This window comes from Cucurbita pepo, chromosome LG20 (genome assembly GCF_002806865.2).
Source record: "Cucurbita pepo subsp. pepo cultivar mu-cu-16 chromosome LG20, ASM280686v2, whole genome shotgun sequence".
Classification (NCBI taxonomy): Eukaryota; Viridiplantae; Streptophyta; class Magnoliopsida; order Cucurbitales; family Cucurbitaceae; genus Cucurbita; species Cucurbita pepo.
This window is the reverse complement of record NC_036657.1, coordinates 7,706,311-7,724,778: the sequence shown is the minus strand read 5'-3', so window position 1 is coordinate 7,724,778 and position 18,468 is coordinate 7,706,311. Positions and strand designations below refer to the sequence as shown.

Genomic DNA, 18,468 nt, shown 5'->3' with positions numbered 1-18,468 from the left:
TAATAAAAAAAAAAAGAATTGAACATAAAATTATAAAATTAAATAAAAAAAATATTTATATAAATTATGGGAATAAATTTACAATTTAACTGAATTTTAAACTAATCATTGGAAGGTGGATAAAGAGAAAAAACAGGATATCAAAATGCGCGCCTTCCTTCCTTCCTTCGGCTACCTGTTTGCTATTTTGTCTTGCAACATTCAAAAGATAGGGCCCTGAAATTGAGGATCTCTCTTCTCTGCTCATCGCCAATCGAAACATTTTCTAAAAATGAAGAACGAAGAATGAAGATGCAGCGATTCGGAAATGCTTCTATCAATCTTCCAACTCGTAATTTTATCGTAAGTTCTCTTGACGAAGAAGATCATTCCAATTTTCAGTTTCGCCCATTTTTCTGCATCGTCATTGACCTCCGTTGTCTCGAGGACTCTTATCTTTTCTGATCGATTATTCAGATTCTTTGGTCTCTCTTGTGATTTAGCTTAGATCAGATCTTATCGTATTGAAGAGAAATGGGAATCGATGCAGAAGATATCAAATTATGCGTTTGTAGAATTGTTCATCTGTCCCTTAGGGTTAGTCATAGATTTGTACAGAAGCGTCCTTATATGGCCGGTACATTGTTGTGTCTCTTCATCTTGTACATTTTTCTGCCGTCTGTTCTTAGTTTGATGTTTTACAGTTTGCCATTTATTGGCTTAATTGGAATTCTCCTGGCCTTTCGGACTTCTAGAAAGTCCACAATTCGAGTTGAGAAAGTAGAAGATAAAAAAATAGAGGTCTCCAAACTGTCGACGACCACAATTACTAGGAATCGTAGCGCCTACTTACGAAATGCAACCAGTCGGCGACAACGATTCAAAGAAAAGAGTGAAGCATGGAGACCAGAAGCTACAATCAATGCTTCCGGAGGAAGCACGGATCTGTCGGTTGAATCCGATAACTCGAAATCATTGATCGAGGTGAAAGAAACACAATCTATTGACTCTGTAAATAATAAATCTGGTCATTGTACGTCAGTTGAGGAAGATATTGAAGTTTCCAATAAAGAAGAACCGATTTTAGGCTCGGAGTTAGCAGTAAAACCTGATGTCGTAGCTTGTGATGGCTTAAGCTCCCAGGCTAATAAATCTGATAGCGGTGGCGATGAGACGAAGAACGAAAGCTCGGAAGATCCAGAGGATGAGGATGAAGAGGAGGCACGAGAGGATAGGAATAAAGCTGTGGAGTGGACAGAAGATGATCAGAAGAATTTGATGGATCTTGGGCTTTCAGAGATTGAAAGGAACAGAAGATTGGAGAGCCTTATTGCGAGGAGAAGAGCCAGAAAGTTGTACAGACGAAAAAATGAAGAAACTGCTCTAACAGTCGACATTTTTCCTCCAGGTCAAATTCCCAAAATTATCGCTACAAGGAATGGTCTGCTCAATTTGGTAGATGGTTGTAGAGAGATGGAAGGCGTGTCATGGCCTGGTTCTGCTCCTTCTATTTTGTTGCCAACCAGAAATCCTTTCGATCTTCCATATGATCCACATGAAGAGAAGCCAAATCTTATGGCGGATAGTTTTCAACAGGAATTCACAGCAGCCCACCAAAAGGAATTAGCATTCTGCAGACACGAGAGCTTTTGCTTTGGACTCGCTTACCCAGAAGAAATTGGGGGACTGGGATACCACCCCCGATATCGAAGACCTTCAAGTAATATAATTAATTCTCCTTTCACTTTTTGTTTTTTCTGCATCTTCTTATTTCTTTACTAACTGTTTACGAACTATAAGTATTAANTTTTTTTTTTTTTTTTTTATTTTTTTTTTATTATGTTTTGTTGTATTGTACGAAAAGAAAATATAAGTTAAATTGTATTCTGATTCCTGTGACTTAAAAAACTATGGTGTCTTTGTTTTAGTTTCGATTGCAGATAAAGGCGAGCACGATTGGCTAATTGAACAGCTATTATTTAAAAGCGATCAAGTCCCCCGCCGTGAAAAAGACCCTATTGATATAGAAACCAGAAGCATTCAAACTGAAGATTCAACACAAACCAGAGATGCTAATTCAATGGAGCTTGAAAGCGATCAAGAGAAGGAGATTCCGCCAGATTCCGAGAGTGAACTTGAAATGGAACCAGAACTGATGCAAGACGGTAATAGCCAATCAAGTCATTCATCTTCATTGGACAAACCCGAGGATTTGATCTGCGATGATGTCAGAGTAGTTTCAAAAAGCACTGAGTCAACATTGAGCAGTGCAGTGAACAAAAACTTGAACTGCAGAGTATTAAAGAGCAAATTAATAAAGGAGACGCTCTCTGAGTTTAGCCCCATGGCATTTGATAAGAACAAAATGGAGGAGCGTTTTCCCTATCCAGATAAAGTGGTGTGTCACACTCCAACTTACTCCATTGCTTCTGACATGCAAGTAGAGGTCTCTGAAATTGGCTCCCCTCCGACTGTGGATGGGAACAATACTGATGGAGAATCGTTGAACCCTGACTGGGAGATTGAAAAGGAGGCAAGTTTTGGAGGTGAACAAGATGACTTGGGTCAGTTGATGGAGGTGCGGTTTAATGAGATTGTTTCGGGTGTACAGGAGGAAAAAGTAAAGGCATTGAGTGTCAAAGAAGCATCGTCCCCTAAAACTATTAAAAGTCCAATGGCCGAGGAGCTGGTGGATCATCCTTCTCAAGTTGTCCCTCAAATGCCTGAGGTCAGTCTCTATCTTCATGCAATTTTGATTGATTTGAGGTCTGCTAACCATGAATTTGACATACCCAACAAAAGTAACCAAAAGGAACAAATGAATTTTATGCAGATATTTCATTGAAATTGTTTGAATTGTAACTGCAATGTGTGTTTACTTTACATACGTTCTGAAAGAAATTACAAACTTATAAAGCATATGCTCCTTGGTCTCCGTTCATGATTACAACATACTGCTGATTCACTTTGTTGCAGGAGTTGTCTTTTCCCACAGATGATGATGAAGAAGCGATAAGTTGCGTTGTTGACCAAATAAATCCAGAAGCTTTAGTGAACTTGGAAAACGTGGCAAAAACCAGTGAAGATGTAGACGATGGATTGGAGATATTGGTCAAACAAGAGGACGATGGAAATAGAACAGGATCTTTGGAGGAGACTGACCGAAATTCTAGCAACTCTTTTAATGTTGGTTCGGAGGATTCTTCTGGATGTCAAGCCCACTTGCACCATGTACATTCAGAAGAAGGAAACAAAAATATGGACCAAATTACTGGGAATGGAGATCTAGGCTGTGCTCATAAACATCTAGAAGAAGAAATCAAAAGCAAGGATCAAATTACTGGCAGTGGAGATCTTGGCCGGGCTCATAAACATTCAGAAGAAGGAAGTAAAAACACAGAAGAAATTACTGGCATTGGAGATGTTGTAGAGCCAAGAAAGGTTGAAGAACAATTTGAGTTTATTCACGACAATAAGAATCAACCGAATGTCGTGGAAGCTGAATTACAGAGTTCTAAAAATTCCTTGAAATTGCCTGTCGAGAACGAATCGGTCACTTATGGAGGAGTGCCTCTTGCTTTCAATGACATAAACACTTCAGAAAATCAACAAAGTGAATTTCAGAAGTCTATTGAAGATCTTGTAGAGCCAAGAAAGGTTGAAGAACAATTGGAATTCATTCAAGACAACAAGAATCAACCAAATGCCGTGGAAGCTGAATTACAGAGTTCTAAAAATTCCTTGAAATTGCCTGTAGAGGACGACTCGGTCACTTATGGAGGAGTGCCTCTTGCTTTCAACGACATAATTTGTTCTAGCGCTTCAGATAATCAAGTAAGTGATGTACAAAGTGAATTTCAGAAGTCTAATGAAGCTTTTGTAGATCCAAGAAAGATTGAAATACCATTGGAGTTGAAACAAGACAATAAGAATCAACTAAATGTTGTGGAAGTTGAATTCCAGAGTTCTAAAGATACCTTGAAATCAACTATGGAGGACGACTTGGTTAATGATGGAGGAGTGCCTCTTGAAATAGTCTCTGATGCGTCACAGAATCAAGTAAATGCTGTGCAAAGTGAATTTCAGAAGCCTAACGATGTCATGAAATCAACAGTGGAGCAAGACTCGGTCACTGAAAGAGAACTTCTTGATACCACAGCAGGATTATCTCCAGAGTCTTCAATGGAAAAACAAGGCCATATGGACAAGGTCTCCTTATCACAGGTTCGGTTTCGAACATAATAAATTTCTTTGTTGCTCTGAATTTCTAGATTTTAGTTTTATGATTACTACTCTTCTGCTTATAAAATTACTTTTCATTTTTAGAAATACTTTTTGAAATGTTTCCCAAAATTTTAAAAGTATATCTGAAAGTTGACGGGAGAACAAAGAAATACCAAACTAAATAAATGTGGTTCTAGAAATAGAAAAGGTGGGGCCTGGATTTGAACCTTTAACCTAAAGGGTAGGTTGCTATGCTCGTGTTGGTATGCATAATGGCATGCTCGAGATGAATTTAAGTTGGGCTTTGAAACTAGAGTTTCTCAGTGAAATAAGCACTTTTAGAGGAAGCATCAGTGACATACTTCTCCTAAAAGTCCTAGAGGTACTCCCAAGGATTAGCTTTGTAAGTGTTTAAAAATATTATTTTTGTAATTAAAAAACATTTTGTAAGCGCTTGAAATGTTCATCGAAACAGGTGCTTAGTATTTGCAAAGTCACTCGTGACATCTAACCAAACAATATGTGTGAGATCCCAGATCGATTGGAGAGGAAAACGAAGCATTCCTTATAAGGGTGTGAGCTGTTACAAATGGTATCAGAGTCAAGCATCGAGCGTTGTGCCAGCGAAGACGCTGGGCCCTGTTAGGAATCAGGGGTCTCCACAATGGTATGATATTGTCCACTTTGAGCATAAGCTCTCATGGCTTTGCTTTGGGCTTTCCCAAAAGGCCTCATACCAATGGAGATAGTATTCTTCACTTATAAACCCATGATCTTCCACTAAATTAACCAATGTGGGACTCACTCCCAATAATCCTCAACAATCCTCCCCTCGAACAAAGTACACTATAAGCCTCCCTTGAGGCTTATGGAGCTCTCGAATAGCCTCCCCTTAATCGAGGCTCGACTCCTTTCTCTAGAGCCCTCGAACAAAGTACACCCTTTGTTTGACACTTTAGTCACTTTTGACTACACCTTCGTGGCTCACAATTCTTTGTTCGATATTTGAGGATTCTATTGACATGGTTAAGTTTAGGGCATAGCTCAGATACCATGTTAGGAATCATGAGTCTCCACAATGGTATGATATTGTCCACTTTTAGCATAAGCTCTCATGGCTTTGCTTTGGGCTTTCCCAAAAGGCCTCATACCAATGGAGATAGTATTCATCACTTATAAACTCGTGATCTTTCACTAAATTGACCACTGTGGGACTCAATCCCAATAATCCTCAACAGGCGCCCCAATGGGGGGTGGATTGTGAGATCTTACATCTGTTGGAGAGGTGAACGAAACATTTCTTATAAGCATGTGGAAACCTTTCTCTAGTGGACGTGTTTTAAAACCTTGGGGGGAAGTATGGAAGGGAAAGCCCAAAGATAACAATTGCTAGTGATGCAAACTTATGTTAACCACTCCAAACTCACCCATGACTCGACATAACACAAATCACTTGCATTGTTCTTTGTATGTTTCTTTTTCAAGTGCACATTCAAGGTAAAATGGGAATGCAATTGCTATTTTGACTCCAATTTCTTTGACTTTAAATGCATTTTAACAGGATCCCATCGTGTTCCATGAGAATAACCCAAAAACCATGGCGAAGGATGATAATAAGCCTGCTGATTCCATCGAAGTCGAAAACGAGTTCATCAAAGACCTTTCAGAACAAAAGGGTGAAAAATCCAACTTGGATGCCAAGCATGAACTTGAAAAAACAAATCAGAATTTGAGCTCACCATACTCAGAGCTCAATGTTGATGTGAAAATCGCAGATATCACTGTACAAGAAGAGGTAATTCTTCCTTTTGTCTCCAGATATTATTATCTTTCAAATTTCAAATCTATATATCAATGCAGACAATAAAACCGAGACCTCAATTCCGTGAAGAAATTTTCATGAGTACTAAAATAAACGCGTTTTAAAAGATATAAACTAAAATAGAATATATGTCTCTGATTGATAACCATTTGGTTTTCGAAAATTAGATATGATTTTTATTTTTCTTAAAAAAAATCATTTGAATTCTTAGCCCAAAGCTATTTCTTTTATTTTTCGAAACTTGAATTTCGAAAACGTTCATAAAAGGTAGATAAAAAAAATGAGTGGATAGAAGTGATATCTATAGCTTATTAGTATTTATATTCGATAAATTGTTCATCTAATGATAATTATTTCTTGGTATATCATAAATATTTGATATATTTATTAGTATATATCATGTAGAAGATAACGATTATTATTTTCTTGATATATATCATAAATATTTGTAAATGTCATAATATATGTCGATAGGTAGCAGCAGCAGCTAACCCTGTAGCAGAAAACACAGCCAAAGAAGTTGAAGTTCAAACTGAAGCAACACCCATTACCAACAAAAACATGGAAGCTGTTGGAGGTAATATATTGTAAATTTCATAAATAAATAAATAAAAANAAAAAAAAAAAAAAAAAAAAAAAAAAAAAAAAAAAAAGAAGAAGAACAAGAATCTGATGTTGAGGATGAGGACGTGGAAAGTTGCTCCGAAGATTTGAATGGCAACCCCTGCAATCTAAGAGCAAATGTAATGGGCCTGCAAAGCCCACATGTTTGGCCCATGAAAGCCCAGTAGATTCTTCATTGTCTGCAGATTCAGGGTCCCTGAATGGTGGCTTGTTATTTTGTAGTTGTCATTTATGACTGAAGTTATTGATTAGTTGTAACTAAAATCAAATGTAATTAATAGTCCGATAATTATTATTAAATCTCCAATTGATGATGATTTCGAAACGATTAGGTTGGGTGGTGATATCTCGCTCTTCTTAAGAGGATTCATGTCGTCTAGGGTGTGTTTATTTACCGACCACGGGTGCAAACAGTCTTATCTTACCTATTCATTTCAAGATACAACAACCTAATTGAAATGTTAACTCAAACAACTTGTGTGCGAGCTCAAATCTCTACGACAAATAATGTTTTTAGTCAATTACGGAACTCGATGTTATTTATTTAAAAGGGTAGACTCTAATAAACAATACAATTAAAGCGTTTGTTCATAAATTTAGTTCCTAAACTTTTAACTTCTTTCAAGTGCATAATAAATTTATAACCTTTCAATTTTACTTTTAATAAGTATCTAAATTATGTGGCTAATAGATTTTTAAATTTTTAATTATGTGTTCACATTAATTGATAATTGATATATGTTAAAATGGATTTAAAAAAAAAAAATAAAAATAAAAAATGTAATTAGGTCAAAAATGAAGAATTTATGGATTCATTGTCATAAAATTTCTTAAACAGGTAAAAAAATAAAATTTAAATTTAAATTGAGTTGGAAATGGTAAAATGTTTATCCATTCATTTAAATAACTTTTAACAATTTTTTTGTGATATTTTAAGAGTATATATATGGGGAAAATGAGTTTTAACATTTAATTGATAACTTTTAAGAGTATATATTATAACTTTTGACAATTTAAATTTAAATTAAATAACTTTTAACATTTAATTGATAATTTTTTTTGTGATATTCACATTTTGAATATGGGAAAAATTCAAAATATACCAAAAAAATTTGAGTTGAAAATTGAATTGAAAATTTTGAGTCTTTTGTTAAAAGTTGAAAAAGCAACCAAAACAAGATGCCTTGTTTAGATACTAAATTAATGGCTATATTAGTCAAGCTGCGTCTGTAATCTTCTCTCTGCAATCTACATACACTCTACTTCTTCATTCCGCATAGCTCGAGCTCAGAGGAGGAAACAAGAAATGGAGCCTACCAATTACATCTACAGGAATCCTAACGCATCCGTAGAAGATCGGATCAAAGATCTTCTCTCGCGGATGACTTTGGCGGAAAAAATTGGTCAGATGACTCAAATCGAGCGCACTGTGGCCACTCCCTCTGCCCTTAGGGATTTCGCGATCGGTAATTCCCTCGATTGCCGATCCATTTCGGTAATTCGTTGCTTGTGTTCTTCAATTCCATTGCCTGATTGCTCTGATTTGTACTGTGGCTGTTTGATTTGTAGGGAGCGTTCTCAGTGCCGGCGGTAGCGCGCCTTTTCATCAAGCGGTGTCGTTGGATTGGGCGGAGATGATTGACCGGTTTCAGCATTCGGCGCTTCAGTCGCGGCTTGGAATTCCGATCATATATGGGAGCGATGCTGTCCATGGGAATAACAATGTTTATGGTGCGACGATCTTTCCTCACAATGTTGGCCTTGGAGCCACCAGGTTAGTAAATTCTTCTTTATTATTATTGAATTTTGTGTTGAACTTTGAAAATCACGATGATGTGTTTGGGGATGAACTGGTAAATCGGCTAGCAGCTTATTTGAATTCTGGAATTTGTACTCTCTTTACCGTTCATATTCATCCGAATTCTTGAATTTTCTGTTGAACTTTGAAATTCACGATGAACTGTGTGGGGGATGAACTGGTGAATCGGCTAACAGCTGATTCTGTTCGTTCTCTCTCTCTCTCTTCTTTTTCTTCTTCTTTTTTTGGTCTCTCTCNTTTTTTTTTTTTTTTTTTTTTTTTTTTTTTTTTTTTTTTTTTTTTTTTTTTTGTTATTTATCTCTATTTTTCATCATTATTCTGAGTCTCCGATTTTAGCAATATAGCATATTTATTATATAATTTTAATAAATAATCTGAAATATAAGATATTTTATTTATGCTAAAGTTTCATTAATAAAAAAAATAAAAATAAAAAAACCATTACTGTTAGTTCTTTTGTGTAACAACTAATACTTTTAAAAAGGTCGAAAAAGTTTTTCGAAATATAAGTTTTCAAAAATTTCATTAATATTTTTAAATCTTTTTAGAAAAATTAAAAAATATCTTTATAGTCGGTAACACATTTTAAAATACTAATTATTTTTTAAAAGTAATATTAAAAAGTTTGAAGATAATCGTGTATTAACCTAAAAACTTTTGTAACTGATTTTTATAAAGGTAAAAGAGGGTTAAGTTTATTTTAAAATTTCATCATTTTTTTAATGAGTTTTTTTTTTTTTTTTTGAAAGTTTAAGGTAAGTTCAGGTGTATTTTTATTAATTTAGCCTGTTATTTATAATAAATTTACTAACGAATGAAAATTAAATTAAAATCTAATTATTTAATAATTTGACTTAAGAAAATTAAATTAGCTGATATTTATTAATTAAATAAAATTAAGTGACGTTAATTAACTGTTGGAAGTTTATTTGATTAATTTTGATGCTTTATAATTGTTTATTAACTAATGAAAATTAATTAAAATTTGGTTGGTTATAATTATTTTAAGAATTTGATTTAATAAAAATAAATTAACCGGCAATAATTACTTAATTATTATAATAAATTATTCTTCAACTTCGTACTTTTTCTATTAAAAAAATGCCCATCCGTTTCAATTTTATTTTTATCAATTTTATTTTCAAAAGAAATATAAAAGAATCTCAGTATGATTTAAATGGATGATAGAGATGCTGATTTGGTTAGAAGAATCGGGACGGCAACAGCTCTTGAAGTTAGGGCGAGTGGTGTTCACTATGCATTTGCACCTTGTGTTGCTGTAAGTAGTCATGTATAACTGTATATTATGTCTGTGTGTTATATATAGTTTTTCTCCTTTCATAGGGTATGTCCTCTATTAACCTAGCTTTTGTCGAGCTGAGATTGTTGGGATGATCATAAGTTTATGAGTAAACAATACATTCTTATTGCATTAGGGAATGATCATGGGTTTATAAGTGAGAAATACTAACTCCATTGGTATGAGGCCTTTTGGGCTAGGTACGAGGCCTCCTGGGGAAACTAAAAGCAAAGCCATGAGAGCTTATGCTCAAAGTGGACAATAGCATACCATTGTAGACGTTCGTGATTTCTAACATGGTACTAGAGTCATGCCCTTAACTTAGCTCAGTCAATAGAATCCTCAAATATCAAACAAAAAAGTTGTGAGCCTCGAAGGTGTAGTCAAAAGTGACTCAAGTGTCGAATAAAGGGTGTACTTTGTTCGAGGGCTCCAGAGAAGGAGTCAAGTCTTGATTAAGGAGAGGATGTTCGACGGCTTCATAGACCTCAGAGGAGGCTCTATAGTGTATTTTGTTCGAGGAGAGGATTGTTGGGAGGGAGTCCCACATCAGCTAATTAATTAAGGGGATGATCATGGGTTTATAAGTGTGAGATCCCACATCGGTTGGAGAGGGTAACAAAGCATTGCTTATAAGGGTGTGGAAACCTCTCCCTACCAAACCGTGAGACTGACAGCGGGCCAAAGCAGACAATATTTGCTAGTGATGGGTTTGGACTATTACAATAAGTAATAAATACATCTCCATTGGTATAAGGCCTTCTGCGAAAACAAAATACAAAATCACGAGAGTTTATGTTCAAAGTGGACAATATCATACCATTGTGGAGATCCGTGACTCCCAACCGTTTTCAGTCTCTACCGGAAGCATCCGTTTCACGAATGGTCTGCTAAGAAGTTTTCATTTATTATAATGTGCTGTATTCTTCCCCTTGTATGTTCTATCAGAGTGAAAAGTGTATTCACTTTAAATGATTATGTCAGGTAACCAGAGATCCAAGATGGGGAAGGTGCTATGAGAGTTACAGTGAAGATACTGAAGTTGTTAGAAAAATGACTTCCTTAGTTGAAGGGTTGCAGGGGAAGCCGCCTGAAGGGTACCCAAAGAGCTATCCATTTGTAGCCGGAAGGTATACAGAAAAGTTTGTCCATATTTCCTGTTTGCTCTTAATGTTCTTGTAGATCCCTTCTAATTGTTCATGTCTACTTACCTCAGAAATAATGTTATAGCATGTGCTAAACATTTTGTTGGAGATGGGGGAACTGATAAAGGTTTGAATGAAGGAAATACCATTACATCTTATGATGACTTGGAAAGGATCCATATGGCTCCTTACCTGGACTGTATAGCTCAAGGAGTTTCAACTGTTATGGCATCTTATTCGAGCTGGAACGGACGCCCGCTTCATGCCGACCGTTTTCTGCTGACAGAAGTTTTAAAAAACAAGCTTGGGTTTAGGGTACATTGGACATTGATCTTTTCTGCTACTTATTTATTGTGTTTGTATTTGTTAGACCCAAATTTGCTTCTTATCGTCAGTCACGCGGTCATATTTTCTGCTTAGAGCGTTCATGCATTTGGAGTTATCCTCAGAGGATTAAGGGGTTGATCATGAGTTTATAAGTAGGAAGGCATCTCCATTGGTATGAGGCCTTTTGGGAAAACCAAAAGTAAAGCCACGAGAGCTCAAGCTCAAAGTGGACAATATCATATACCATTGTGGAGAGTTGTGATTTCTAACATGGTACTAGAGTCATGCCCTTAACTTAGCCATGTCAATAGAATGCTCAAGTATCGAATAAAGAATCCTCAAAAGTGACTCAAGTATTGAACAAAGGGTGTACTTTGTTCGAGGGCTCCAGAGAAGGAGTCAAGCCTCGATTAAGGGGAGAGGCTGTTCGAAGGCTCCATAGACCTCAGGGGAGGCTCTATAGTGTACTTGGTTCGAGGGGAGGATTGTCGAAGATTGTTGAAGATTGTTGGGAGAGGAGTCCCACATCTACTAATTAAGGGGTTGATCGTGAGTTTATAAGTAAGTAGTACATCTCCATTGGTACGAGGCCTTTTGGGAAAACCAAAAGCAAAGCCACGAGAGCTTATACTCAAAATGGGCAATATCATACCATTGTAGAGATTCGTGGTTCCTAACATAGCTTTCTAAATGACTGCTACATTGTTTTGGTATTACTCGATGCAGGGTTTTGTTATATCCGACTGGGAAGGAATTGATCGTCTTACCCGACCAAGAGGCTCGAACTATCGATTTTGCATCTCAGCCGCAGTTAATGCTGGAATAGACATGGTAGATTTAAGGCCTAAACTACAAATTCATCATTTATTGGTTACTTGAGTTTTAAGTTTCAAGTTTAAAGAACGAAATCGATATGCAGGTAATGGTGCCGCTTCAATATGATCTGTTCATCAAGGAATTGGTGTTTCTGGTAGAATCTGGGGAGATTCCAATGGCTAGAATTGATGATGCTGTTGAACGGATATTGAGAGTGAAGTTCGTTGCTGGTGTTTTTGAACATCCTTTCAGTGATAGATCATTGCTAGACGTTGTTGGCTGCAAGGCAAGTTTCTGAGCTTTAAAAGTTTGTTCTTCTCAAACCATTTTTAACATTCATGATGCTTCGTTTCAGCTTCACCGAGATCTAGCTAGAGAAGCTGTTCGCAAGTCATTGGTTCTGTTGAGAAATGGTAAAGACCCAATGAAACCCTTTCTTCCCTTAGACAGGAAAGCCAAGAAGATTCTTGTGGCTGGTTCACATGGTGATGATCTTGGATATCAGTGTGGAGGGTGGACAATGTCATGGGATGGGATGTGTGGCAGAATCACGATTGGTATATACCTTGCTGCATCTATTCTCAATCTAGAGTTATTTTCTAGTTTTGTTTAATAATATGTAGCATTATGTGGGCTCGATCCTCTAACCGGTCGAAGATGTATGTATAAACTAGTTGTAATAGCTAGCTCAAAGCCCACTGCTAGCAGATATTGTCCTCTTTGAGCTTTTCCTTTCGGGTTTCTCCTCAAGGTTTTTAAAACGCGTTTTCTAGGGAGAGATTTTCACTCCCTAATAAAGAATGCTTCGTTCCTCTCTCCAACCAACGTGGGATCTCACAATTCACCCCCCCCCCCCTCGAGTTTAGCATCCTTGACCGCTNAATAGCTAGCTCAAAGCCCACTGCTAGCAGATATTGTCCTCTTTGAGCTTTTCCTTTCGGGTTTCTCCTCAAGGTTTTTAAAACGCGTTTTCTAGGGAGAGATTTTCACTCCCTAATAAAGAATGCTTCGTTCCTCTCTCCAACCAACGTGGGATCTCACAATCCCCCCCCCCCCCTTCGAGTTTAGCATCCTTGACCGCTCGAAGGGGGTGGATTGTGAGATCCCACATCGATTGAAGAGGGGAACGAGTGCCAGTGAGGACGCTGGGCTTCGAAGGGGGTGGATTGTGAGATCCCACATTGGTTGGGGAGGGGAACGAATCATTTTTTATAAGGGTGTGGAGACCTCTCCCTATACGCTGGTCCCCGAAGGGGGTGGATTGTGAGATCCCACGTCAGTTGGAAGGGGAACGAAACATTCTTTATAGGGGGGTGGAAACCTCTCTCTAGACGTGGACCCTAAAAGGGGTGGATTGTGAGATCCCACATCGGTTGGAGAGAGGAGCATACCATTTTTTTATAAGGGAGTGGAAACCTCTCCTTAGACCTAGGCCCCGAAGAGGGTGGATTGTGAGATCGCACCTCGATTGGAGAGGGGAACAAAACATTCTTTATAAAGGTGTAGAAATCTCTCCCTAGATGCTAGGCCCTTAGGAGGTATGCTAGGCCCTTGAGAAGAAGCTCGAAAGGGAAAATTCAAAGAGAACAATATCTGCTAGCGGTGGGCTTGGGTTGTTACACTAGTTGAGCTATGTTCAAGTTATTGAACCTAAGTGATTGTTGTCGTTCTTAGGTACCACCGTCTTAGATGCAATCAAAGAAACGGTTGGAGACGAAACAGAGGTAATATATGAGGAATATCCATCAACAGACACCTTGAATGATCGAGACATATCTTTTGCTATTGTGGTTATTGGTGAAAGTCCATACGCCGAATTCACCGGCGACGACTCGAAGCTCATTATACCGTTCGACGGAAATGACATTGTAAAAGCAGTTGCTAGCAAAATCCCCACACTGGTAATTCTAATATCTGGTAGACCTCTTGTTTTAGAGCCAACAATCATGGAGAATGTTGAAGCTCTCATTGCTGCTTGGCTTCCTGGAAGTGAAGGAAGCGGTATCACCGACGTTATCTTTGGCGATTACGATTTCACGGGTCGATTACCAGTTACGTGGTTTAGAACGATCGAGCAACTCCCAGTCCATGCTGAGAATAATTTGCAAGATTCATTATTCCCTTTTGGCTTTGGGTTAACACATGGTAAGGAGAAATCTCATGAGTGATCATATGAGTTCAGTCATGAACTGAATATATTCCACAGGAAATTGTGCTGATAGTTTGTGGGGGAGTTTGTATGCCTTGTTTTTAGTTCAATAAATTTGGCTCAGTTTTCTGTTGGAATCGAGTGAGTAGATATTGTTTGCTTTAGCCCGTTACGTATCACCGTCAGCTTCATGATTTTAAAATGTATTTACTAAGGAGAGATTTCCATCCCCTGTGGGGTTCCAGCGTCCTCGTTGACACACCGCTCGTTATTTAGCTTTGATACCATTTGTAATTGTCCAAGCCGACTGCTAACAGATATATCTACTTTAGCACGTTATGTATTGTTAGTCTCGCGGTTTTAAAACACGTCTACTAGAAAGAGGTTCAGACCCTTGTAAAGAATATTTTTCCTCTCTCCAATTAACTTTCCTCTCCTCTCCGACTTGGGCTTTTACAGTTTTGATTCGTCCAGGGCGTCTACTATGATATTTGAGGAAAACAAATATCTTCATTAGTTTGAGATATTTTGGTTTCACAGAGCTATGAGCCTTGATGCCAAAAATGGACCACATCACTAACTTTCCTATGACATAAATGGGAGACAACCTTCTCAAGGAACATTGTTGATCTTACCCTCGTCACGAGGTTGATGATGTTGCATAAGGTCGAGAAGACAACACCTTCCCCTGCATATGATGGGCGATCTGGGTTGCAAGTGTCACAATCGCACTCTTGTGGTAGCGGGACAGGGATTGTGCGGTACTTGTTCTAACTCCAACGAACAAGTCAGTCATGAGAAATTTAGACGACAACGTCGGCATATGATCGAGCCTCGAGTCATGTTTGTAAGAAATGTGTTTAGAAAACATGAGCAAGGGTAGAAAGAAATGACAACTAGTCATAATCTCTATAGTACATTTTGAGGCACTTTAGTCCTAGCGGGTGTAGACATGATCTTGGTGAACGGTCATACACCACCCTCATATTGAATAAACAAAACGTCTTGGACAAGCATGTTTCAGACATTCGACCTTATACAAACATGACCATGATAAGAGATAGCCTCCATCCCGACCCCAAAACTTACTTCTACCAAGTAAAAGGCTGAGAAGTCCAAATCATCCATAGGGTAGACGGATAAGGATCTGCAGATATTTTTTCTGGTTGCATCAAAAAGTGGGATCCCTTTTGAATTTTGGGCCCCAAAATCTCTGTACCATTTCACCAAACTAATAATGGCGGAGCCAAAAATATCTGCCATTTCCTTTCTCCGATTGATTCCATCCAGATAAAAACCGATTCGTCCTTCGTTGAAATACGATCGAAAAAGCAGATTCGGAGAATCAACGGCAATGGAGAACGGCAGAAAGCCTGGAAGGAGCGACGGTCGTCTATCAATGGAGGAGGAAAGAGAGATGGAGGCCAAAACTCGAGACTACTTCAATGGCGTCGCACCGAAGCGCCACACCAAGCCTCAGCGCAGCGAGTTCTCTGCTCATTACGTCGACAAAGTAAATGGCAGGGACGATTACATTCCTGAACTCGCTGAGTTTCAGCGCCTCGAATCCGATCCTCTCGAGGTTAGTTTTCGGATCGATTTTCTTGATTAAGCTTTCCGTTAGTGGATCATGTATTCGATCCTCTCGAGGTTAGTTTTCGGATCGATTTTCTTGATTAAGCTTTCCGTTAGTGGATCATGTATTCGATCCTCCAACTCGATGAAATGCAGTATACTGTTTGTGTTTTTCGAATTTGAAGCTGAATCGGCGGTTCTACGTTGTGTTACAATTAGGAAAAGGAATGGAATCGACTATTGATGCGTATATTGCGTTAATTTGTGGATAAATTGAATTAACTGTGACTAACATGAACATTTTCATCTGTCGAATCCTCCATTGTTTTGAAATTTGAGCAGAGACTTGCTTATGATGGCCGTAACGGCAACATCCCTGATGAATTTGTGGAGACGAAGTATTATGACGATCTCAATTGTGTAGACAAACAGCACCACACGGTATTCTCTAGTCCATCGATCATCGATTACGATCTTTGTCTGTATGTGTGTGTGTGTTAACGAAGAAGATGAATTTTGCTTTCAGACAGGAACAGGATTCATAAGAACGGAGAATGGAGATTGCAAAAGTTTCAGACTCGAAGTAGATTCTGCTGCCTGCTGCCATGGCTCTTGCAGGGGTAATCCGGCGACCAACGACTGGATTCCGGCCACTAATGATCTGGTAAAATCACCGTAATCCACTTCAACTCATTGTGTTTGCTTGGATAAATTCATATGACTGAAGATCTTTTTTCGATGTGTACGTGTTATTCTTCACAAATTTTACTCATTTGTTAGTTATTTTTTAGGTTGAACGATCATTCTAGTTCTATTGCTAGGAAATTTGACCCAAAACTTTGGACCCTTATGAAATATGCTTTCTAAAATTAAGGGACAATTGGTACCAAAAATTTCTCCTCAAAATTTCTCTCCTCACTCCAAAATTACAACATAAGTTTTCAATCTTAAACCCACACACGGTAACCCAAGCTCACACCCTTGTAAAAAAAAAAAAAAACTTGGTTCTCCTTCTTAACCGAGGTGAGATCTCACAATCCACTATCTTCCGAGACCTAGCATCCTTGTTGGTACTCGTTCCCTTCTCAATCGATGTGGGACCTTCCAATCCACACCCTTCGTGGTCCAGCATTCCTGCTAGCACAACGCCTCGTATCCACTCCTTCGAAGCTCAGCCTCTTCACTGGCACATTGCCCGTTATCTAGCCTTGATACCATTTGTTACGACCTAAGCCTACCGCTAGCCAATGTTGTTCTCTTTAGGCTTTCTCTTCCAGACTTCCTCTCAAAATTTTTAAAATAAGTCTGTCAATGAGAGGTTTCCCCTCTTATAATGTATGCTTTATTTTCCTTTCTTACTGATGTGAGATCTCAAAGATTTGAGATTGAAATATTCCAAACAAGTTTAAAGCCAAATTTTCTTTTAGAACCGAGAAAAAATGAGAACTAATTTTAAAATCAAATTCATTTTACGCCCAGAAAAAATATATATAATCATGAAATCTAACTGATTTCAAATGATTTGAAAGCAAAGAAAAGTTAAGCAATCCATAGTTATCTTAAAGGAATGATCTCACTATCCTTCAAAGTGCATACACCAAATGTACAATTAATGCCTTTTTTCCCCTCTTTTTAATAATCCCTTACAAACGAAACATACAAATCATCCTTATGCATCAATTAGCTCATTATTGTAGAACCATATTTGAACTGCCTTCTCAAGCACCATATTCATACATGGTTCTAAGATTACTCTCAAACTTTGAAGTTTGTGTCGACTTAGTCTATAAACTTTCGAACATTTAGAAGTTGATTTATTGGATTGAGATTGTAATTTATCGAAAATTCAGATAGATTTATATTTGGGGACATTTTATTTGGCAGGCAAACAGGGGTGATTATTAATGAAGAAGAAAAGTGAGTTATTGTAGACAATCTTAAGGAGCTGGATGTTACATTGAGTAAGTAAGCTGCATAATGCTATTATCATTGTTGTTTTGAGCTTCAAAAACAACTGATTATATATATATATATATATATATATATATATGTAAACTTAAAAAGTTAAGCACTTAGCTGCACTATGCTATTTCTGTAGCTTTACTTTTTGCATTCTGATTCAATTCTGCTTGGATTCATGGTCTGTCTATTAAAGAATACTCTTAAATTTTAAAAGCCGTATTAACCCTATCTCTAAATTTTTTAATATTATTCTTCAAAAAATCATAAATATTTAAAAAATATAGTATTTGTGGTAAATGTATTTTTATTTTTACTTTTAAATAATTTAAGAATATTAATTAAACTTTTGAAAAGGGTATTTTTGACAATTTGAGTTTATGAAACAAATATTAACGTTTATATATATATATATATTAAAGTTTAAAAGAATATTTTTTATATATACCCCATTAGATAGTGCTCTCAAAATTACTTCTCTTCCTTCTCGGTATTCTATCTTGTTGTACATATCTGAAGTCATCAATAATAAAACCTTTAGCTAATATTCATCCTTGAATGTTCACTCCCCTGTTCTTTGTGTTCATCTTGATCGAGTGTGTGCGTTGTTGAACGATCCTAACAATTGGTTTTGTTGGGTTTTATGTCATAAAACTCATAATTTGTAAACAAAAACATATTCTATTTTCAATAAAGTTATTATTGTTGTTTATTCAGTAAAGATTGTTA

At 37.3% G+C, this 18,468-nt stretch overlaps 3 protein-coding genes across 4 annotated transcripts; all 3 read left to right on the top strand.

Annotated features, from left to right (window-relative positions):
• Window positions 1–189: 189 nt before the first annotated feature.
• LOC111783077 lies at window positions 190–6,943 on the top strand. 2 transcript variants are annotated; one of them, XM_023663956.1, is made up of 5 exons: window positions 190–1,699; window positions 1,908–2,707; window positions 2,956–4,203; window positions 5,765–5,998; window positions 6,500–6,943. In XM_023663956.1, the coding sequence occupies exons 1-5, from the start codon at window positions 514–516 to the stop codon at window positions 6,614–6,616; spliced, it is 3,585 nt and encodes a 1,194-aa protein (XP_023519724.1). In that variant the 5' UTR covers window positions 190–513; the 3' UTR covers window positions 6,617–6,943. The 2 variants fall into 2 exon arrangements, with proteins under 2 accessions (XP_023519724.1, XP_023519723.1); XM_023663955.1 differs by having other exon boundaries at window positions 5,765–6,001.
• A 903-nt stretch (window positions 6,944–7,846) lies between these two features.
• On the top strand, window positions 7,847–14,342 carry LOC111783079 (beta-glucosidase BoGH3B-like). The gene is made up of 9 exons (XM_023663959.1): window positions 7,847–8,115; window positions 8,219–8,423; window positions 9,657–9,747; window positions 10,753–10,898; window positions 10,985–11,228; window positions 11,967–12,071; window positions 12,160–12,342; window positions 12,412–12,613; window positions 13,731–14,342. The coding sequence occupies exons 1-9, from the start codon at window positions 7,956–7,958 to the stop codon at window positions 14,222–14,224; spliced, it is 1,830 nt and encodes a 609-aa protein (XP_023519727.1). The 5' UTR covers window positions 7,847–7,955; the 3' UTR covers window positions 14,225–14,342.
• Window positions 14,343–15,419: 1,077 nt separating this feature from the next.
• On the top strand, window positions 15,420–17,903 carry LOC111782513. Its single transcript, XM_023663276.1, has 4 exons — window positions 15,420–15,787; window positions 16,123–16,221; window positions 16,307–16,444; window positions 17,665–17,903. Exons 1-4 carry the CDS (start codon window positions 15,560–15,562, stop codon window positions 17,683–17,685), a joined length of 486 nt encoding a protein of 161 aa, XP_023519044.1. The 5' UTR covers window positions 15,420–15,559; the 3' UTR covers window positions 17,686–17,903.
• Window positions 17,904–18,468: the final 565 nt, after the last annotated feature.

Excerpts from the sequence above, each read along its gene's own strand:
- LOC111783077 (XM_023663955.1), top strand. The coding sequence starts at position 514 with ATGGGAATCGATGCAGAAGATATCAAATTATGCGTTTGTAGAATTGTT. Across the intron at positions 1,700-1,907 it reads CCGATATCGAAGACCTTCAA|TTTCGATTGCAGATAAAGGC; the intron begins GTAATATAATTA and ends TCTTTGTTTTAG. Across the intron at positions 4,204-5,764 it reads ACAAGGTCTCCTTATCACAG|GATCCCATCGTGTTCCATGA; the intron begins GTTCGGTTTCGA and ends GCATTTTAACAG.
- LOC111783079 (XM_023663959.1), top strand. The coding sequence starts at position 7,956 with ATGGAGCCTACCAATTACATCTACAGGAATCCTAACGCATCCGTAGAA. Across the intron at positions 8,424-9,656 it reads GTTGGCCTTGGAGCCACCAG|AGATGCTGATTTGGTTAGAA; the intron begins GTTAGTAAATTC and ends AATGGATGATAG. Across the intron at positions 12,072-12,159 it reads TTAATGCTGGAATAGACATG|GTAATGGTGCCGCTTCAATA; the intron begins GTAGATTTAAGG and ends ATCGATATGCAG.
- LOC111782513 (XM_023663276.1), top strand. The coding sequence starts at position 15,560 with ATGGAGAACGGCAGAAAGCCTGGAAGGAGCGACGGTCGTCTATCAATG. Across the intron at positions 15,788-16,122 it reads TCGAATCCGATCCTCTCGAG|AGACTTGCTTATGATGGCCG; the intron begins GTTAGTTTTCGG and ends AAATTTGAGCAG. Across the intron at positions 16,445-17,664 it reads TTCCGGCCACTAATGATCTG|GCAAACAGGGGTGATTATTA; the intron begins GTAAAATCACCG and ends TTTATTTGGCAG.